General features: G+C 47.4%; 1 protein-coding gene across 1 annotated transcript; it reads right to left on the reverse strand.

Moving 5' to 3' along the window:
* Positions 1-7,751: 7,751 nt before the first annotated feature.
* On the reverse strand, positions 7,752-17,623 carry LOC135811492 (extracellular calcium-sensing receptor-like). Its single transcript, XM_065324730.1, has 3 exons — positions 16,934-17,623; positions 15,615-15,714; positions 7,752-11,587 (listed from the first exon to the last, which is right to left on the reverse strand). Exons 1-3 carry the CDS (start codon positions 17,152-17,154, stop codon positions 8,612-8,614), a joined length of 3,297 nt encoding a protein of 1,098 aa, XP_065180802.1. The 5' UTR covers positions 17,155-17,623; the 3' UTR covers positions 7,752-8,611.
* Positions 17,624-23,816: the final 6,193 nt, after the last annotated feature.

Raw genomic sequence — 23,816 nt, forward strand, 5'->3', positions numbered from 1 at the left:
AATTCAAGGCAAATTGCATACGAATCGCATAAAATTGTAATAATCCGCCTGTTCGCATCAAATTCCATACAGTTGTACATGTTCTACAAGTACAAGTACAAGCAAGAGTACATAAACCAGAGTGTGCAACTGTGCATATCAGATCTGAAACAGCGCAGTTCGTGCACTACGTCACCCTGATGAGATCAGCCAAGCCGCGACTTGCGTAGAGCTCAAATTTTCATGTTTCATAGCCCGGAAATCAGCCAAGTTTGCTTGATTTTAGACGTCCTGTTTCAGGATTTCGGTGTTTTGTGTGACTGTGTACGCTGCGTACATCCACCGACATGTAAAGTCACCAGGCTATCCGTCTCAAAAAACCGAAATCAGGACAAACTCAGTGAACTGCACCACCGCGACTGGTTATGCAACTTTTCACCGTACCTGTGGCTTACCATGCCGTCAGAAATGACGTAGTGCACGAATTACGCTCCCACAGGAACCATCCCGAGTTGCACACTCTGGTTTATGTACTCTTGGTACAAGTAGATGCACTAGGAAGTTGTAGGTTTACGACTCCCTTGATAACATGTCCAGTCCACTACAATCAGTGATGGTCGTAGCTAGGTCGGACGGTGCGTTGACCCCGTTGAACTTTTTGCTACTACAGTACAACGCCCTCTACAAAAAAATTCCCCTGTTATTTTGCACAGAACCATTATGCATTAGCAGCATACATGTATATGAGCATAATGCGGCATAATATGATAACTTTCAGCATAAAAATAGCATAATTCTGCAATTTTTTCAGCAATGCGAAAAGCATACTTTCACGGAAATATTAGCATAATCCGTCAAGGCCTATTATGGACTCTTGGTTTTACTGTGTAGGATAGATCTACGTCACTGACTCATCATGGTCATGTTGAGTGTTGTGCGTGTTTGTTCATGTGTGCGTTTTATTTTGCGCCTCACGCTCTCCTTGACTCTGAGTCTGATTTACTTCGAAGGGTGTTTGTCCCGGACCTCTTCTATCCCGGCTCTCAGGCAGACTGCATTGATTTTTTTGATATAGACTACAATCAGGGAGTAGTACATGTACATTAATTAATTGTACTACAGTGCTGGCAACTGAAATCCGACCACCTTGCCGGCCCGCCGCGCCGGCAAGGGGGTCGGATTTCAGTTTCCAGCACTGTACTCCCTGACTACAATGACATGTATCTGGCTTATACCAGGGAGTCGTAAAATTTGGAATTTTACGACTCCCTGCTTATACTCAGTAATAAATTATGATTACTGTATAGCAGGAAATTTTCGGACGGAATTTATTTTCGTACGATTTCGTACACGGCCTCTTTTGTACTAAAATTAATTCCGTACTAAAATTTGTTCATGTGAAATTATGTACACTATACATGGGTACTGCTTGCGAACACATGCATTTAGCATGCAGCACTGTACGAAAATAAAATCCGGACGAAAGGTCGAAATTCGGCTTTGTCCGAAAATATTTCCGTCCGAAAATTTCCTGCTATACAGTACCTTACCAGTAATTAGTGATACCGGTATACCACGGTATACGAGTTTTGCACGTGCACTGAGTTGCATTGTAGAGGGGACGGTTTCAAATAGGACACCAGTTGCAAACCGGAACGGACTCAATATGCACTTTCTCTCTTGGTATTTGATTAGAAAACATACAGTGTATTATGTCACAGCGAGTGCGTTCGATTACACACTTGAATCGATTCATGAATCCATTCGCATGCAATCAAGTCGTTCGATTTCATGTCATGAGCCCTGGAATCGATTCGGAATCCATTCACTCTATTCACATGGGGTGATGTGAATAGCGCGAATCGATTCATGAATCGATTCGTGAATCGATTCGCGTGCATAATCGAACGCACTCAGTGAGACTACGATGTGTTATACTCCGAGCCAAAATTTCATGGCTCTGCGATGACCAGAAGCGCCATAGCAAGCAGGTGAGTTTTTGACGTGTTGCTTCGCACTGCGACTTGAGTTTTACGACTTTCGAAAAATCAACTTCTTGTCGCAGGTAAACAGCGGCTCGCCTCTCGCCAATAAAGCACCGCATACCAATCAAAACTAATGGAAGCACACACAAGGCTTATTGTTACTCTGTACTGGCCGTCGTGGAGCGATAGCAATTACCTAATTTCAGACCCAGAGTGAATTTGAAGTGCACTCTAAAACGTGTCCGGTTTGGAGCCACCTCTGATTTGAACTTTTTTGAAGCGAAAAATTGGGCAACTTGGAGGCAATGGGTCAACACAAAGGAGTGGCTCAGTTCGATTGACTCTGGCCCCAGAGCAAACTTCAACATGCCAGTTTCCTTCCACAAACATATTTCGAGTGAAAATCAACGCTGACGATCGGTTTGGGTCTACTAGTATACAAATTTGGCTGTCAAAACGTCCCGGTATCGAGCCGTCCCCTCTACATGTACTAATACTCTAGTCTTTGTAGACCTACACTACAGACAGGCTCTCGTTAGTTCTAGACACACGAACTACCGGTACTCATAACATCATTTTCACAAGTCTACCGGAGGTGAGAAGGAGTTCGTCGCAGACACGGCGAAGTCTCACTCTCGGGGTCTCATACACTCTCCTCCAGGAGACCTATTCCTAGCAGACAGCAGTGGGCGAAGTCTGTATCGCACCTACGAACATGATACCTGATAGTCGCGTCACTCAAGTATGCGCCGGGCGTTGCGCAGCCCTAGACCTGCGAACACTGGGCTGCGAAATTGTTCACGGCGCAAACTATTTGAGTGACGCGACTGGATTTCATTGAGCAACAGTTGCCAACACTGTACCTGGGTAGATTGTGACCTTGGGCTGGTGTGATAGTGATACCGATGGTGCGGAGGGAAACGCGCGCTAAAACGGTTTACAGCTGCCTTCATCTTCGACTTCCATGCTGATGCTGATGTACGGCGCAGTCCAAGGAAGAGGCCAGCATGCTTTCTTGTTCGTTGTTCACTCGAGATTTTTGCTTTCTCCTTTCTGTACGAATGGCTGTTCCTTCGCCTCACCAGCAGCATAATGGCTATGCCTTATACATTGTAGATATTTTAGCGAGTGCAGCGCACACTAGCTTTGCCAAGGTTGTCTAGCGCTCCTTGCGAGCACTGTCCTCTCTTCTCATTACATGTACCGGTACAATCATAGTGTTACTGTGAGTGAAATAGAAAGGTTTCAAGCTGTCCAAAAGAGTGCTCAATCCCCAAAGGCAGAGCGCTATTTTACGACAAGTGGAAGAGGATGACTAATTCGTTGTCACTGCCGATAGACTGCCATCACGAACATACCTGCACTTGCCCGACCGCAGCCGTTTCGCTGCCACACTGGTGCTGCGAGTGGTGTCTATGACAGGATATCGTTATTGCCTTACTGCCTGAGGCCCTCTGTAAGGGGCCATCCGTAATTATCGATCTTTTTCACGAAACGAAAAAGTTTCGTTTATGGGTGGGTGGGTAGCGACCGGTTTCGTTTTGAAAAAACATCGAAAGCGGAAAAAATCAACGCTCACTGGATGTAGATCTACATTGAAGTAGATCGACAGTACGTCACGCGGATGCACTGATACCACTCAGTACTCAGTGCAGTGAGTTCCTTTCGTCCCCGTCCTCGGATGACTTCTCCGACGAGGACCAAGCAGTCATCATGGTCATTCACTCTGGGACCGACGACAGATAGATGAATATTTCGTTCCAGCCGCCGATGCAAGAGAGTTTCAAATTACGGAGCGGGGCGCACGCCAAGTAAACTCTCACGCAAATATGGGGAGCGCCAGCCGCTGAAGACGATGTCGTCGCAATGTACCTGGAAGAATCTGATCGTGCTTATGGTGGGGAAGCCATGGAGAGTGATCCCCGTGTCGACAGTCTTCCAGAGACGGAAATTTAGGCCATCGACTTTCTACGTACTGCAAGTACCTGATTGACGGCAGCGCAGCGCGGCGTGCGTGCGACCTTACGGAGCTTTCCGACAGCGATTCTGGGGCGATGCTGCTCTCATTTGCGAACGAGGCACGACCACTGAAGTCTGTGATAGCTATGGCGTTTGTTTCCGCTCCGAAGTCGACTTGTTTTGGCAGTATTATGTCAATGTCGGAACTCTGACGATTTGCAAGTGTACAATTCCCGTGTTTAGACGTACGTAGAGGTGCTCATTTTGTGGTAGGTGAAAATAAATGTTTCCATGGTCAAGAAGTACAATATACATTTGTATAGTACCAGACTTCCAAGAAAACATACTTGTAACTAAATACTTACTTGCACAATCACACAAAATTAAAATGTGGCCTCAATGTGTTGTATACGTGTAACAGCCAATCAAGATCATTTTCTGCACAAAGTCTCAAGTCAATTAATTTTTTCGTTTCAGGGGGGTGGGTGGGGGTGGGTCATAACTAAACTTTTTCGTTTCGTGAAAAAGATCGATAATTACGGATGGCCCCTAAGTGTGTGCCACCTGTGTTTTGAAAAGAATGTCCGCTGCGAAGATTGCGCTTCGTCTTCGTCGCTCTCGCTCCTCTTGCTATGATGCGAAACTGATGCTCTTGACAATGGCTTGTTGTAAAAGTACTACCGGTATTTTCTTTTTGTGCACTTTGCATGCAGAGTGCATGCAGAGTGCATGCAGTACGCGATACGATCAAACAATAATTTTATGACCCAACCATGGTTATGGACTCTTGCTTACGGTAGTCTGATTCTTGGTACAGTGAGTAGCATGGTGTTCTCCGCTTCCTGTAGGCTACTACTAGTATTAGTAGGAAGGAGGAGAAAACGAGTAGATCTACGACGACTAATACGTGAAATACCGGTATATGATGGTTTGTTGGTGACGGTGGAACGTTACTACTCGAAGTAATAGTAAAATACAATGTAATAAGTAGTAACCATGGCCATCGACACGTCAAAGATCAAGCGTCCACGAGGACGACCGAGGGGTCGGTGGATTGATGTGGTGAAATCCGACATCTTCCCTCTCGGACACACGCTCGAGGATTGCCTCAACACTGCACGGGACAAAAAGCTATGGCTGGACTTCATTGACAAAATGTACATCGGTGTAAAAAAATGGCATGTACTTGTCATGTGCTAGAACCTGTATATGGTTTTTTTTGTATGCTATTCTTCCTGCTGTAATCTATTTCATGATGAAACAGTTGACAGATGCGTGGAACCCATTATTTGGGAGACATGCGACCTGTACTATTATTAGTATAGACTCGCGGAGTTCGAATTCATCCTACTGAGGAGTTGAAGATGATGGTTGTAGGCCAAACTTGTTCGGGATCGGTTGCCTACTTTTTCTACATACATTTTAGTCATGGCTGTTACTCTCTCGCATCTTTAGCTCATTTGGAACACGTACTCACAAAGATCTGGAAACAAGGTCGTCCTTTGGCTTTTGTGACCCTGACCTCATGTAGATCTACAGTGTTGCCTTCAGTCAGCGATAGACAGCGGGTGTTTTGGAAGCGTCACGCTTGTACTGTCTAGACGAAGGAAAGAATGTTGCTGTTGGTCTCATTCGTATTTCTTCTTGGTAGAACGTACGCTTTTTTGACTCGTTCCGTTCCTTTTGTTTTATCGTCCGCTGTGTTTTTCTGTGTAGTGAAAGATCCGAGGCGAGTTTCTGATCGTGAAACCATGATATATCGTGCAGTGTTTACTCGTGATGACCACAGTTTTTACGAGGTAGGATGCTTGGTGGTCGTACTAGTAGTCTCATGTGTCTGTCTCCTTCCCTCAGTCCGGTCTCCTCCTCCTCCCCCCCCCCCCCCCGATTCAAACTCTTCCATGCCTGTGCATGGGCATGATGCAACGGACATCCACTCATGGTCCATACTGGTTATGCCTGTGGTCTGTGCTTTCTAGCTGTCTGGGGATATGAGAGGTTATTTTTCTCACCATCTACACACTGCGGCTGAGGCCGATCCTGAGAGTTCGATGGTTTGCAGAGGCCTAGTGTGCATGGTGAAACTAGGCTAGCAACCAGTTGAGGTGTCTAGCGCGATGTCCTTGAGGAAACATCCTGTGCAGTGGGAAGTTCGCCCCTAATTCTTATCTGGTGAGTGTATTATCTCGCCTTCGACGGATGCCTTATTCCTTGGGTAGATTGTTCCATTGCATCCCAACTCCATCTATTCCTTCAGTGCTTTGCACTGATTCAGATTGCAGGAATTGGATATTAATATTGGACAGCCATACCTGTTTGGTATCGATGTGAAATAAATGAAGATACATTGTAAAAATCCTGCTTTTCAGAGTTCATTTCTACTAAGAGTAGAACACGGTATTGCTACAAACATGCCTCTATCCATAGCATGGCCTCAGCAAAAATTAATGTGAATTTGATAGACTAAAATCTGTGGTGTTGAAGCGCTGAAAACTGAAAACGTTCATGATTATGGTGACCAAGTGTAAAAAGGAAGTCTTTGAAGCGTGTTAAGTTTTCGATTTCAGGTAGCAGGCATGCGGACGACAACTGAATTTGGCGAATGTAATGTTTTTGAGAACTTTTAGTAATTTTGAGGCATCCTGTAGCTTCATCTGTAGAAAGTAATTGAGTAAAATTGGATGTGTCCACCCAAGTATATGTATGTTCTAGTAATCATTAATTTTGTGGTTTGTGGTACATCATATCATGCCACCGTATAAAGTCATAACTTCTTGATGTAACCTGTATGGCTGATTGTGTTAAAATATCTTTCAGATATACTTGTAGGTTCACTATCGCGAAAGCTTCTGTGGAATATCTCCACTTTACTACAGTGGTAAGTAACTAGTAACCCAATATCTGCTCTCGGCTTGTCTTTTCTCGATACCTTCCATTCCTGCGGTACAGTCGGTGAGGTGAGGGGAATGTCTCCAGATTACTGTGCGCTCCTTTGTGGTGTACTTCCGCAATGGACTTGAAACGCTACAGGTGCGGTGGGCAGTGCGTCCTGCTCAATGTGATAGGCAGTGGTGTCTGCTGGTATTATGTTCAACTATGGCATTGCGGTTGCAATGCTCCTGCTGCATGTAATAGAACTGATAATTCTTGGGCGCAGTAGAACCTCCAGCATTCAATAATCTGGTGCACTGGAAAATTGGTGTCAGATAATGGCCGGTTTGATTTCGATCCCTGGCCAGAAAGCATGCAGCTTTTCACGATTTTGTTGAAGTGCAGGATGATCTGTGCCGAATGATTTAACGTTTCTACAAGTATAATGTACATGGTTACATGGTTACAGAATGTGATAATTATGACCTCCAGCGCCCTTGGAAACCAGCACCAGCTGCACTATTCTCTTGTATACAGTATTTTCTTCCGGAGCAACAATGGTAACTTGAATCACAGTGTAATCCGCAGTGATGCTCAATGAAACCCACGATCACGCGAGTCGAGTGCCGTCGTGGACATTGAAATCCGATCGGGGCCGGCCCCCTTGCTGCTTTTAGCGTGTACATGCAATGCCTCTGTACAGTGTAGTTCAGGTCACGCACACTGTAAAAACGGACCAGCCGTGCTCGCGGCTGCAAGGCCAACGCCCAGTGCCAGTAGGCGCTTCACTTCTCAATGGATTTCAGTGTCCGCTACAGTACATGCCGGGTGCAGCGCAACATTGGAATATTCACGCGTACAAGCAGCGCAAACCTGATTCATTTGATCAGGTTGCATTGAGCAGCACTGTGAGCCACACATAGACTGCGGAACACGGACAGTGTAAATGCTGTAAGACATGTCATTATAACGAGTCGCAATTTTAACGGTTGTCCAAAATTCATAGGTTAACGAGAAGAATTGTTAACGATCTTGCAGTATTCTGGCATACCCACGCACAACATATATGAAGCAGTACGGCCTCAACGGATCTTATCATAACGAAGAAATGTCATCCGTTAAAACGTTACATTAACTTCCTCGTTATAATATTATATACATGTTTTACAGTAGGATAATCTGTGACTCTGCTCCCCTTGACCCCCTGCGTTCTTCAGCGCTAGGCATTTCTGTACGTTAATTTACGATCAGATACAGGAGCAGGATGCTCTCAGGATAATGCTGATAATATATCTGCGCTGCTAGACTAGACAATAAAGAGAATACAGAATCCATCCATCTGAGTGATGGATATCGTTTCACACATGGACTAGCTCATCAACTCTTGATAACAACAATCTCTAGACAGGTAAAAGCAAGGTAGACAGTTGACCGATGTTCGCTGCCGGCTCAAGTACACATAGGAATTCTTTCAACATGCTCAGAGAACCACCAGATTGTAAATCAAACAAAAAATCAATATATTGTATTGAATAATGAATATAACGCTGTTATTGATCCACTGCATGCCAGCGCTTCACAAGTCCACAGTCGGCCGGTCAACGAGCACAGTCATACAAACTACACTACTGGCATGGACATGGAAAACCGGTCTCAGGTCAAGCGGCCCGAGGGCGCTGGCCATGCAGCTGTGAGTGCGCATGCGGTCAACATGCGATCAACATGTGTATGTACGTTGCATGCAACGTTCTGTACGCACTGTGGGCGCCAGCCCCGGTCATTCGACCGGACGTCCATGTCCACGACAGTACTGTCCACTAATCTGCAGTGCACATGGAATCTTGTGACGCACTCATGCTTTTGTAATGTGTGTATTGCTCAGAGGTACCGTTCACTGCGCCGTCCTCCTCTATACTCTTATCCATGGCTAGCGTACCCTTCACGGAATGCGGACCAGTTGTAGAGTGGAGCGACTGCATGGAGACAAGTGCGTGGCGATTACTGAGTGTGGGCGTAGCAACTTGTTGCGATGCGAGAGATGGCCGGCCATTGCTCTTCGTAGTGGAATCATTGCTGCTGGTCGCTGGGCGCTTGTAGTTCTCCGTGAATCCAAACTGGGTCCAGTAGACGCGTGGCAAACACAGTGTGATAACAGCGGCGTAGTGATATGCCATGATCACCAGACTGATGACCACCATTCGGAGATCCAGCTCGGTGTTCAGCAAAGCCGGCAGGAATGCTAGCAGAACGATGGTACAGATACTGCTGGTGACCATGATGAGCTTGGAGTCGTTGTAGTCGTCGGGAAGGCTGCGTGTTTGAAAGGCAAGATAGAAGGCAAGTATGTTCACTGCCACAAAGCAACCCAGGAGCACACCATTGGCGATGGCATTGTCCCGGCATGAATACCCAGCGTGCTGCTCGTCAACAAACACAAGCTGCGGTGCCGCCGGAAGTGCTTCCCGCAGAGCATAGTACAGAATGCAGAAGAGGAATGTGAAGAGCAGTATGAGAAATACCTGGCCCTCGTTGCTGAGCAGTTTGCGGCGAAGTCCGCCACCTCGCCTGCCGTCCATCACCTGCATGGAGCTGAATATGGTGCCGAGACGGTTGGTTTTCAAGATCAGCGCACTGATCGATGCGGCAGTGAACAGCAGAAAGAGCATGTTGTGAATGTGGCAATGACCAAGTGTAGACCTCGGTACATACAGAAGCACTATGTTGATCAGAAAAGTGCAAATGGCCGAGCCCAGTACGAACGTCATGTGCACGATATTGGAACGCAGGATCATCGGTTCCCGCCGGTGTCTAATGAAGAAGACCAGAACGACAGCAGTGAGAGCCGCGCCAAACAGACACAGTGCAATGACAATCCATGACCAGTAGCTGGGCCAGGGCCAGCGTACGATGATCGGCTCAATACACTGTGTGCGATTGACATTGGTGACAAGTCCAACGTCGCACCTGTCACACTCCAGGGAGTTCACCTCCTCGCTAAAGTGACCCGTGCTGCAACGAATACACGTCCAGCAACAGAACTGCTGCAAGCTGGTCTGCCGCAAGAAGTACCCTGGCCTGCAGGGCTCACTGCATATCGATGACGGAACTGCAGGCTGTCGGTTGTCTGGCGGCGATGTTCCGTTGTTCTCTCCCAACGCTGCCATCTCCTGCCTGCGAGCCGTCATGTTCACACAGCCCTGCTCCGCGTCACCAAAATCAACACAGCTATGCGTGTACCATTGTAACCTGGTGTCATACGTTTCACCGCCGCCAGTGTACCAGTCACCCACGCCTACTCGAGACAGCCGCTGACGTCCATCATTGTTAGCAGTTGTCACTCGCAGCGCCTGCAGCTCAAAGTACGGGAATCCACTCTGGCCCACGGTGAAAACCTCGCACGTTCTATTCACACCGCGTATGGAGCAGGGCAGCGTCAGCTCGCGGTACGTTCTGAGAATTTCCAGGGCGTTGACCGGGTTTGTGAGCAGCGTGCACTGCCCATCACGGCAGTATGGTTGAATGGAGGAGGAGGCGAGCGTGACGCTAAGCAGCGTACGCACCATGAACAGAGTGACGGAAGCAATTGTTAGCTCGAAGTCCGGGACGGGGAAGTCGGCGTCACAGTCCGGGTACTGCTGGCTGGACTTGAAGAAAGCCGCTTGGCAGGACTGAACAACTCTGCTGGATATCGAGCAGTTGCCGACTCTCTCCAAGTACGTCCTGGCATACGGACTACCCCTCGCCGTCTGTCGGGCAAAGTATTCTTGCTTTAGCTCAAAGGAATAGCCAGCTGTCAGAAGGTAAGCGTCCAGGAATATGCGCTCGGGAGTCGGTACGAATCCCAGAACGGTTGTCTTATAGAACGCGGAGCTAGCTGGAATAGTGCTGGCGTAATCCAGTCGTGTAAACCAGTCACTACTGCCGATGATGATGCGATCCGTAATATTGTGCTGATTGTACACGGGTATGAACGCCGCCATTTGCCTGGGCGTGGCGAAGATTATGATGACCCTTGCGTCCGGACTGTTTCGTATTGCCACAGCCGCTTCCTCCAGGGACTCTGGGTCCTCAGCGGAGATGCGCTGCTGCATGGCAAAGCAAAATTTGCCGTCACGACGCGACCGATCACGGATCAGGTTGTAGCCTTGCCCGCTATAGAGTTGGTCAGCTCCAGCAATCAGTGCCACGTACGTTGCTCCCAGCTCCGTGATGAGGTCCACAATGGCCTCCACCTGGTGATCATCAGATGGTGTCATCCGAAAGAAGTACGGATACTCGTTGTTGTTGTTAAATATCGGGCTTGAAGCCCACGCACTGATGTGTATGATGGTCCTGGCAGACAGCAGAGGAGAAATAGCGATGGCTTCTTGACTAGCCATTGGAATGAACAAACTGTTTGAAGCTGGTCTGGCGTTATCCTTTGCGGTGAATGCCAAATTTGGCGGCACTCGATCGCCATTGCTGACGTATCGGCCGAGATCCAGCAGGGTCTCATTGCGCAAGTCCAAATCTGCGTCCGTTGCGATTTCCAGCAGCTCAGCGAGCGCATGGCAACCGAATATGGATCCAGCCGTGCCCTGGTCACATGCCCTGACGTCGTGGTCCAGCAGAGTGATGTTCAAGTCCAAGTCGCGTATTAGGACATTGCCATCTCCGTATTCAGCCACAGCTGGCAGATCACCGCGCTGTACCGACAGCACGGTCTGCACCTGGGCCGCAGCTAGAAGATTCGAGGAGCACGAGTCGCGGATGACAAACGCCACGCCAGAGAACACTTTCAGGTCGGCCGCGAGCTGCAGATAAAGCACAGAAGAGTATACGATCACGTGAGGGTATTCTCCTGGATGCAATCCTTTGCGCGTGTATCCTAGTACAACCCTCTGCACATGTACAGTGCTGTTCAATGGAATCCAGTCGCGTCACTCAAGTTTGCGCCTTGCATCATTTCGCCGTCCAGTGTGCGTAGATCTAGGGCTGCACAACGCCCGGCACGTACTTGAGTGGCGTGACTGGATTTTATTGAGCAACACTGTACTTGAGACATTAGACACGGTTAGCATTTTACCGTTCAAGCTAACTTCGACTGTCGGCCTGGACCGCCTTTTGTGTGTTTTCAAGACATGGTTAGCATTTCGGTTTCTGACGCAACGATCGACTTACTACGTAACCCTAGTTGGAATCTTACCGTTTCGTTTTCCCGCTAAACAGAGCTTTCTATAGTCGAAACGATACCAAACAGACAGTATTTTGGGTATTGGGTACGCGTCAGGCGAAATTACTGGTCAGTCGGCGACACGCATTTTTCACAAAAATTTGCGTTTCACCTGCTGGGAGAGTATGCGTGTACTCGAGTCTCATCCTGAGCACTTTTTTTCTTCTTTTTTTCTGCTCCAGTATAGCTGTATTTTTCATTGCAAAGCCGTCCTCGATTGTTGTGTTCGTTGTTCAAACGAAGTGGACATTCAATCATGAAGGCAGAGGACATAGGAGCCTGATTGGAGTTTCTCGTGGCATAGGACGGCCACACAGAGACACTTTGGGATTTTCTGAATATAAAATACCGTACGCACGATGCTGAGATCAATTTGTGCGATAATTTTGTTTGTGATCTACCACATCAAGCAGAACGGGATCCAAACACAAGCTTACCGACGGTTAGGCTGCCGACCTGACTGGAAAAATGATCCCTGGCTTCACCAGACGCCAGAAGTCGGACACCATGTCCTTTGCCGCGACGTCCATCTCCAAAAAGAACTCCATCTTCGTCGTGAAAAGGCTTGAAATACTCAATATTCAACCGAGATTCGCGGTCTCACCCTTTCTCAGATCGAATCATTTTTTGTTGTAGCAGTTGCAGGGCAGATCCCCGCCACTACATCAACAGAAGATGGCTCCGAAGCATGCCTGGAAGTGGAACAAGCCATTATCGAGGTTGCAAGCCACCCCTCTCAGCAAAAAATTCGAAGAAATTCGAAATTTCAATGGTGGAAGATATACTATGAAGAGAATTTCAAAAAGTATGTTTCGCGGAGCGATCGCTCAACCTACGTCATTCAAACTTTGTAGGCGCTAGGCATGGAATAGGCTTGTCCACATTATGTTTTGCATCTTTTTTGCAACTTGGGGGTAAAAATGCATCCCCGGGGAAAAATTGCAACTTGGGGTATATTTTGCCCTTTTCCATGCCCAAACGGCCAAAGCATGCAGGAATTCACTCCTCACAACCCCAGTCGAAAGCATGAGGGTGTGTCAAACAGCCAGACCTCAAAACTACCAAGTATTAGTTCAGGCGCCGAAGATTCACTGATTTTATAGTGGAACTACAAGTATTAGTTACTTCAGCCTTTCAGGACTCGGTTTGTGTTCAGTTTATATTCCACGTATAAACCTAAGGTTAGTTTGTATTATATACATAATGTAGTATGCAATCCAGCAAGCGCAAGGGAAACACAAGTGGTGAGAAGTGAGGCTTGTCAGCAAAGGAGTGACAAGAGTCATGCAGTGCGTGTACGTGTGACATGATTAGAGGTCAGTAGAAAGAATGATGTACTGTAGACTAGTAGTAGTCAGCTACAGTTCAGTACGAGTACTACTACTAGAGAGCGGGGGGTTATGTACTCTTGCTACTAGTACTAGCAAGGCAGGGATACTACAACCGCTACAGTCAGTAGCTGTCAAAAGGTAAAAAGCCACTATGGATGCAGCACGAGGAAAATGGAATTTTACAGCGATAGACTATACTACAAACACTGTAGTCGACTCTCACGTGAGTCACGGTAACCATGTACACACAGAGGCGGCCATTTTTTGTTGGTTGCCATGACAACGGTCGCATAATTTTCGCGAATTGGGTTGATTTTTTTGAATTTTAAGAATTTTTTTAATTTCTTCTTATTTTCTTCAAAATCCTCCTGAATTTATGGAATGCATAATGCCCCAACAAGACTTCATTTTGCATCCGCAACTTGGCAAAAATATTTCGAAAAATGTGGACAACCCTAGCATGGAACCACAGAAGATGATATCATAGCTTACACACAGAGTCACACACACAGCAGATTCGTGTGCACAGATACTAAATTAGTGGACGTCGTCATCTTCTTCCCGCTCATCTATGACGTGCTATTTCGCCTGACGAGTACCGTTGGATTTAGCGTGAACGGTAAAAATTTATGCTAACCATGTCTATTCACACAGGAGTGACAGGACCCAAAGTAATCTCTAGCCACACAGGACACATAGTAATCTCTAATGCCATTCTACTGTCCTCGAAATCAAACAAACCAAATGCAACTTGATAGCATTATTCCCGTAGCTATGCTAAAGACGTTACTTCAGTAACGTCTGGCGCTAGCCAGGGTCCACCCAGCTTTAATCCGTGTTTGTTTATGCCATCGGCATGCCTGGCGCTATCCCGTACCTGTACCGTACCGTCAAGGACAGCTAGCTACAATATTCAAATAGGGCCTTCAAACGCAAGATAATAACGTGAAGCAACTGTGAAGAATGAGTATGAATGCTAAGTGTATCGGGGAATGCATACGTCGAGCGACCATGCAGTTCATCGGCGCAGTCCTGTGGAACCAGCTCCCGCCTGATCTCCGTTCCGAGCCCAGCCACCTTCAGTTCTGTGCCCTGCTAAAAGCGCATCATGGCTCCGTTTAAATGCTTTTCGGCTAGTGTGTTTCTGTGGTATAGCGGACTGAAGAATAGTAAACGTGTTTTGCAATATATGTATGAAGCTATTTTGTATATAGTATGTTCCCATTCCGTTTTAGCTTTGGTGTAGCCCTGAGGTTGATTGCTTATTTATTTCTACCCTCCTCTCTCCATACTTCTGTCCCCCCCCCCCCTCTCTCTCATTCCTTCTGTCGTCCACATGTATCAAAGGAGGCGAAATCGCCTGTTTGTGGTGCGACGTTAAATAAACTTCTACAACAACTACAACAACAACATACAGGACGATTGTGCGGGTTCGAACTTCGAATCCTAGACTATGTCTTGAAAAGAGGAGAAATGAAAAAAATCATAACATCCTATGCTTTTTTTTGCATTGGTCATCAAATTGGTAGACGGTGTCGTATTACCCTCGAATGCAAACTTATCCCGGCTTGTTATCTACATAATAACCCGTTACAAGACTGCCAATGTGTTCACACTCATATTCAAACTGATTGAAACGTTTTTGCAATACAATGATGGAGCCAATCAATGGAAAAAACATTTCCATCACTTCTAATAGCATGCATGATGAGCAAGGCAAAAAGGCATAGCGTAGTGCCCTGAGCTTCCAAGCTCTCTCGTTTCAGCTCCATATAATCACAATTCTTCCCTGAACCCCAAAGCAAGTAACGTATTTCCTCGATTACAAGTCGCAGCCTATTTTCAAGTCTGAGCTAAGTTGTTTCAATAACGTTACATTGACATTAAAGGGCGACTTACATTCAGAGAAATACTGTACAACCTGCAATAATTGTACAGTAAAACCTGCAACTAACGACCACCCCTTGGGGCCAGAGAACGCGGTCTTTAGTGGCAGGTGGTCCTTAGTTTGAGATTTGCACCGCACAGCCATAGATGAATGTGAGACCATCCGTGCCTGGCAAAGTCGTTTGTAGTACCAGGCTGGTTGCTAGTCACGGTGGTCTCTAGTTACAGCTTTTACAACTTTTACTGCACTAGGCTAAGGGCGCATGGGGTCTGAAGAAGGGGAAGGGGGAGAGGGGTAACTGATCGAACTTAACACCCACACACACATGTTGCCTCACAGTGGCCAGAAAGGAAATACAAATGTACAGATCATTCATGTAAAAAGCTTACGCCTTGTGCTCCAAAGGTCAAGCCAAACTTCAGTGCAGTAGCAAGTTGATATGCTTCCCATCCCAGAAATCCAGAACAGCTCATATTGCCTAAAGAGAAGCTAACATGCACAGTAACACAATAAACACACGCACACACACACACACACACACACACACACACACACACACACACACACACACACACACACACACACACACACACAAGTCAGCCTCAGGACCCATAGCCACGGGCAGTACCACAATCCCATTAGGAATCAATCTTATGCCGTGGTATGGATTACCGAGAACTGCACCTACATGTAAGTGTGAGGCAGTGTTATGTTAGCAGGGTTATACAGTCGATTCCACATTATAACGAACGAATTTCGTGATATAGCGAACTGTTGTTCATGTCCCTGTTTGAACCCGTACAAAATTGACCCTTTATAGCGAACAGTTTTCGCTTGTAACGAACCAAATCGTGTATGGTCACATGTAAACCAAGTGTATTCATACTGTCATGGACCACTTTCCAGTCACTGATGACTTGCTGCTTGTATGGTGTGAGTGCATTTCTGTTATAACGAACTTCGGCTATAAAGAATATTATTAATTCTCATGCACAATGGTGTCCGTTATATCAGGAGTCGACTGTAGCCAGAACAAAAGTGAAGTGCGGGTCCTCGGACCCAAATGTTTGTGTGTGTGTGTGTGTGTTTTACGGCCATTTTGTGCCGCCATTTTGGCCGATAATTTCACCGACATCAGTAAGCAACCGACCAATTTTTACTGCATGTATTTATTCACCGGCTACTGGAACCCGCCATGAGTATCTTTCAGAGGTAAGTGATGTTTATACCGTGTAGCGGACATTGAAATCCGTTCAGAAGTCGAAAGTGAAGGAGGGCGCAGCGCCCTGCAGTGTCGCTCCTGCAAGAACCCTGGATGGCTAGCACTTCATATACAGTGTGCAAATGACTGCATGCAGTAGATGAAAAGAACACAATTTGTTCTTTTCATCTACTGCATGCAGTTATTTGCACACTGTACATCATCATGTGGAGAAACATACCGGTAATATGTGTTCTCCACATGATGATGTACTAAGTATTGTCAACACTACAATAGTACTCAAACCAGATTTTTTTTTCGATTCAGTAAAACGGTGCATTTGCCTGAAACATACATGTACAGTACGGCTCAATGAAATCCAGTCTGTCACTCAAACACGCGCCGGATGTTGGGCAGCCCTTGACCTGTGGCTGGGAAATGATGTAAGGCTCACACTCGTCTCGAGTGACGCGACTGGAGCACTGTAGTCTGTAGCATGCTATTTACCTGCTATGGAAAGGCAGGATGGCTGCTTCCAACAGGCTGAACGTCTGGTCGAGATGCCCGTCGACGAGGAAAGCCGAACATATCATTGGTGTATCCTCCCCAGAAAGCAGCGGGTGATTGATGTTGAATATTTGTCCACACGATCTCAGCACCAACACATGTACTGCACCATAAAGTACCAAAGCGACCGTTCTAGACACGCCCGTTGGCCACTTCATCATGTCCACCTGTCCAGAGTTTCCACCGGAAATTCCTCCAGCTAACACGTCGTTTGTCCGACCCCTGCTAGGCCAGGGCCTAGAACGATGTAGATGGGCTATGGCAAAGACTGCAAAGAAATGCCTCTCGCAAACAACGCGACGTTAGTACGGGTGCACGTCCATCACAAACTGTTGGAACACTACTATCATAGTACTGAATACCAGCAAATCATGTATTTCGAAGTCACTGTTGCGTTCAAGCTACCGTCCTTTCTAGTTTCAAATAATTCGTCAACCTGCAATGGGTTTACTGGCTGTGGATCAGGCACAGATCTGGTAGACTGTTGCCTGAAACACGCTCGCACTGCAGGCGACGTGATGAAAGTAAAAGAATATCATCTGCGAACAAGTAGGAGCAAGAGCCTAGCCAGTATACCACATGTAGACACGAAAGTCGAAAGAAAAAAAGGGTACTGCTACTACTACTGGTGTGTTTTGGTTCTGATAATCCGTGACTCAGACGTGAGTCCGCTATATGTACTACTTTAATAGTACTCCATTTCACAATCATTCTACGCTTTTTTAGATACAGGTGACACTACTAGCCGGACTAGGTCACAGTAGGTGGCAAGAACGGAGTGTGCTGAGCGTCGCCGCAGGGGAGAAGCTGAACTGATTCAAGACTCAAGTGGAGAGTTCCATACGTCCTTGTTTCGAAACTCGGGACCTGACGAGTAGATCTTTAAGTTAATACGAGTGCAAGGGCAACAAGTCCTGCGGGCGGTTGCCTACAACTACAAGTGTGGATCTCGAGGTACATAATTCAATTAATTGTTGTGGTCCTTGTGGAGCTTAGCTTGCTCAATGATCATTCACTGCTCCACTACTACAGTGCTGGAAACTGAAATCCGCCCCCCTTGGCGCCAGGGGGTCGGATTTCAGTTGCCAGCACTGTACTAGTACATGTACTGTAGTAGTTGGTTGTTTCCAGAATGCCAGTGCCTGCTGCCTACTCCCTAGGCCTAGCTACTACTAGTAGTAGTACCGTGTCTTGTGCGCCTCTGAACTCGTTCGCGTAAAAATAGGAAGTTCCGAACTGTAGAGTACTACTAGTACTTGATATTGTAGTAGTATCTGCATCCAACTCGTGGCGGGTTTTACTCGGCAGCACTCTGCATGACTGTCATCACTTCCACATGAAAGCGATGACAGTACTCATGAGCTCAGCTCAGTCCTTTATAGGGGTGACTAATAAAGGTGGATACGAGTGGACAGCGTTGTTGCCTTGTCTCACGACACCCACACCAGCTAGCTTCACCCTGGAGCCTCTACAGACTAGTACTTCCTATGTAAATTTTTAAATCATGTATGTAAATTTTAAAAATTTACATACATGTAGGAAGCATTAAAATGCCTTTGGCTAGTATGGCTCCCTGCCGAAGTGATGATGATTGTGTTGCTTTCAGAGCTGACCTGACAGAGATTATTACCCTGGTTACCGCTCTTCCCAGCCTACTACAATGTACTAGTACAGGTCCAGGTGCAGCTACTACTAGTACTAGTACCTAATAGGCTATCCAAGCTGCCAAGGCTTTGGTCTGCAACCGCATACTCCCCCCCCCCCCCCCCCTGGCCATTGCTCAACACCAGCAAATTCCGCAGCATTCCGCCCCGGCATGAGACCACCATCCTCAATCAGCTCCTCACTGGCCACTGCAGCCTGCTGAACAAGTACTTGCTCCTGATTGAGGCTGCACCTTCACCCCATTGCACTCACTGCCCTAGAACAGTTGATGATGCTGCCCACCTCCTGCTAGCTTGCCCTGCCAGACACAGCAGTCGAGCAGCTACACGGGTGCGATACATGTATTATTATGATCCAAAACTGGTAAACCAGTATTACATAAACCTTGTTGTAGTTCACGCAATTGTTAGATTGACAGCATGAATCAAGGAGGAGGACACTGAAGTTTTTATACAAGTTAAAAAAGAGCGAAGACAACAAGACGACATCAGGAGTAGTCTCCTAGCCCCCTAGCATAACGAGGGTCAGAACCGGGTGCGATACCCATATGGTTCAAATGGTCCGCAGGGACCGGGGCTCTGCCAACCGCGGAAGGTTGTAGTAAGGTCACTGTTTCCGAACACATTGTCCTCCTCCTTGTTTCATGCTGTCAATCTAACAAATTGCATGTACATGTATGTACCTTCACGTCAGTCAGGGAGGCAATTCTCACACAACCATCAGAAGACACCATTGCCAGTCCGTCCATCTCAGTGCAGTTTGCTTACGATATTGCTCTCACGTTCAGCCACCCTGATTGCCAGGAAGTATCGCGAGTTCTAACAACGTCTACAACCGAGATTGCTAACCACCTCCAGGAACGGAATCTAATCCTGAACACTAGCAAAAGCCATGTCCTGCGAATTTCCGGCCAAGACATTACTGTCAAATGCCGTGGAAACCCGCTACCAGCAGTTCCCCATGCGAAGTACCTGGGCATCACGATAGACGAGCACGTTCGATTTGACGAACACGTTAAAAATGTTGTGAAGAAGGCCTCGCAGAAGGTGGGAGCACTCTGGAGAGCCCGCCGTTGCCTTCCAAGAAAGTCCAGAGAGCAGTACGTGAAATCCGTTGTGATGCCAGATTTGCTCTACGGGTCCGTGGCGTTCTCTGGGTGCCTTCGACAAGACCAGCGGTCCCGCCTTCAGGTCCAGCAAAACCGTGCGGCACGCGCCGTATTCGGCCTGCCACCTCGCACAATCGCCCAACCTCTGCTTGCTCGTCTGCAGCTGTATGGCATCGAAGAGCTCCACAAGCAAAAGACCCTTATTATGATCTGGCGTTGCTCGAATGGTCGGGCAAGCAATGCACTGCAAGCCCTTCTGGAGCATCCCAGTACTCGAACAACGCGCGCACAACGCAGCTTGGGCCTTCGAGTGCCCAAATCTGCCTCCAAAGCCGGCCACGACCGTCCAACCGCTCGCGGGTCCATTTTATGGAACACCCTGCCATCCGACGTGCGTGGTATTACCCAGTACCACCAGTTCAAACAAGCCTGCCTCCCGTTCTGTCTTGCTAGCAGTAGCACCCACGACTGAACACTACAGGAATCTTTGAACGTTTGCACAGTACCAGTCATGTGCTGTTTACCGCCTCCCCGTTGTTGTATTCTAACGTTAACGTTATTCATTGACTGAGCGTTCTTTGCTTTGTACTACACCCTGCTATCATGTTAGGCTGTTTCCTACAATATTTTACTGTTTCCATTCGCTTCCATGTAATTGGGTGACACCACCCGTTTGGTTCTGCGAATTCAAATAAAAATGTACCTACCTACCTAAGACAGAAGCTATCCAGTTCTTGCAACTGGAGAAACTGACCCAAGTTTCTACTACATGTACACTGTACTTTCACAGTCATTTTCATATTTATTATGACTTGTATGTGCTAGTACAAATATGTACATGTACATGACTGCAGTTTCCAATCGAAATCCTGCTGTGCCTATAGTCCATACTGAGACTCAGAGCATTGTTGCGTTCGCCGTCACTTCAAACTTTCAACTTCGCCCCCAATCATCGGTCCAATGTTACAACATGGTTATGTTCCATGTCATGTACTTTGAAGTACTACTAGTACATACAATGGAGTAGCAACTGCAGAACTGCCCAATGTAAAGGTGACGAATACAGTGAAGAAGTAAGAATGAATAAGGGGAGGGTGGGGGCAATACTGGGACCATCTCTACTTTTAAGTACATGTACATGTAGATTAGAGTATTACCCATAATTATTACATTCTACTGTTGATGATGGCTTACATAGCGTGACTGGTGGGTTTCTAACATGACTCCCTTCCCCTACCCTAGACTGGACCAGAGAGGGTCTGAACCTGGGGTACGATCCCTTTACACTTACAGTTACAGTTCCTATCCTCGCAAGGCCCGAACCTTGCCAAGGCCAAGGGGTCTATGGTCGGAGTCAGAAGCAATGTCACTTAGGGTCCGGCGGATTCTGCCGGCAGAAACATTGGCAGAATTCGGTACTTTTTCTGGTAAGTTTCATGCGTGTTTGGTATGTGGATAAAGAAATGGAGCAGAATTCGAGGAATTGCCCGCCATAAGGTTTGTATGGTTCTGCCAATTAAATATGTTTTTTAATTTTATTTATGGATTCCCCAAAGGCCGAGGCCTAAGTCGAGGGGGTCTCCGTTCATGGCTTACTGGGAATATATCTGCAAAATTATAACATATAGATTGAGAAGAGGAAGGGTTATAACAAATGCATGCTGTAGAAATCAGCCATACCATTCTTTACTATGTTATAGAAACTCTGGAAGGAATGAAACCAGCGGGTTCGAAGCGGGTGTTGGCAAAGATGGTACGGACACGAGACACAAAGCAATGACTATTTTGGGTGGTTCTAATGTCAGTGGGGAGAGAATTCCAGGTGGCAGCGGTAACAAAGAGGAAGGTGGCACGCGAGTAGCTGTTCGCCCTGGCAGGCGGTACAAGTTGGAGAGGGCTCCACGCGCTGGTGGAGAGACTATAGCCCAGCTCCATAAGGGCAGTGGTCTGGTGGTGGACCAGGTAATGGAGCTCCCGGAGGCACTGGATGTGTCGCCGCCATGCCAGACTGGGCCATTGCAGGTGCGCGAACAGAGATGCCTTCGGTTCAGTAGCGGAGGGAAACACACCGTACTGTCTCAAGACGACTCGTGCCAATCTGGCCTGCAGACGCTCAAGCACCGCCGCTTGGGATGCGGACAGTTGGAACTGCCACAGTGGCGAGGCGTACTCAATGGTGGGTCGGACATAATCAGTATAAAGCCGGTTTGTAACTTCCGGCGTTAGGCGGCTCGACATGTGGGCAAGTAGTACCACGCGTTGGCGAAATTTGGTGGTGATTGTTTCGATGTGGCACTGGAAGTTGAGGTGGCTATCAATTTGCACGCCAAGATGTCGGTGCGTGTCGACCGTGCGCACTTCTTCCTGGTTCATTCGCAGGTGCCCGATGTTTGGAGGGTCCGGTCCGTTGGTACGTGGGGAGAACGTCATTTGGTAGGACTTCGTGGGGTTAAAGCGTCCACCTGCCGAGTCGGCCCATTTCAGGGCGGCATCCGTGGCAACGTGGAGTGGGTGACTATGATGCTGGGAAGAGGGAGTATATTGGTGCGGCGAAATTGTGAGAGGGGTCGGGGGGTCTTCCCCAGGGATTTTTTTTGAAAATTGGGCCTAAAAGGCTATATTTTAATGCTACAGAATTATGAGAAATAAAAATATGCATGCTGATGATACACCGCATTTTCGATGTAAAACATGGTACCTGTACAAGAGTCGACAAGCCATCAACAAGGTTGAATGTAAAAACAAATCGAAAATTATTGGTCCGGCGACCGCCGGGCCTGCCGTACCTGTTCCTACGCCCATGTAGCGCATGGCACATAGAAGATGACACAGCAATCGATTGCGACGTTCGTTTCGTCCCCGCTGGACTTATCAGGCAATCTTCTTCTTGGATGTCTTCAAACGGAGCTTGACTCGGGAGAATGAAGTTGAAGTAGGGTCCGGCGGATTCTGCCGGCAGAAAAATTGGTAGAATTCGGTACTTTTTCTGGTAAGTTTCGTGCATGTTTGGTATGTGGATAAAGAATGGAGCAGCATTCGAGGAATTGCCTGCCATAAGGTTTGTATGGTTCTGCCAATTTCACTGCTTTTCGACTGAGCAGAATCTGCCACCTTTTCGAGCAGAATCCGCCGGTCCCTTAAGTTGAAGACACCACTGCAGCTGTACTTATGAGAGCGTGTGTGGGCAGGCGTGTGTTTACCGCCATATTGCGGCCAGGTGTGTCTTTTCCACCATATTTATCAACCAGAAGTACAGCTGCAGTGGTGACTTCAACTTCATTCTCCCGAGTCAAGCTCCGTATGAAGACATCCAAGAAGAAGATTGCCTGATGAGTCCAGCGGGGACGAAACATACGTCGCAATCGAGCTATGTTGTTGCTGTGTCATCTTCTATGTGCCATGCGCTACTTGATGTACCAGCCTGCTATGTCGGATACCGCCAACCATGCATCGACTAGGCGCCAGGCGCGAACCAGTGATGGTGGTGGTGGTGGTGAGAAGGAGAGCTCCGTGCTAGAACTTTGCAGCTTAGAGAGCGTGCGTGGGCAGGCGTGTGTTTACCGCCATATTGCCAGGTGCGTCTTTACCACCATGTTTATCAACCAGAAGAATCAACACAATTACATAAAACGAATCATCAGATACAGTAATGATTATACAGAGTCTGTCACCCAGTAGGATCACTGCAGCTTCACTGGATGCGTGCCTCCGCCACCACTAGCACAGCAGGGGACTCAGGCACGGCAGGAGCAAACATGATCCTTGAGCCACGCAGGCACATAGCACCACAACGCACCAGGGCAAACCCAAGGCGGCAGCGCAGGAAGGAGATAATCTGCGCGTATGGCTCCTTGCTCTTCTCAGCCAGCAGAGAGGCGATCCGCGTGAAAAGTGCATTGGCATGCTTGCCATAGCCACCAGAAGCAGAAAGCACAACGGGCACGAAGGAGGCATGCTCGACTTCGCGTACTCGCTCTTCGTACTTCCGGTGCTTTTCCTGTTCATGGCGTCTGTAGCTAGCAGCGAGGGAGGTGGCACAATTCGAAGACG

This window comes from Sycon ciliatum, chromosome 3 (assembly GCF_964019385.1).
Source record: "Sycon ciliatum chromosome 3, ocSycCili1.1, whole genome shotgun sequence".
NCBI lineage: Eukaryota > Metazoa > Porifera > Calcarea > Leucosolenida > Sycettidae > Sycon > Sycon ciliatum.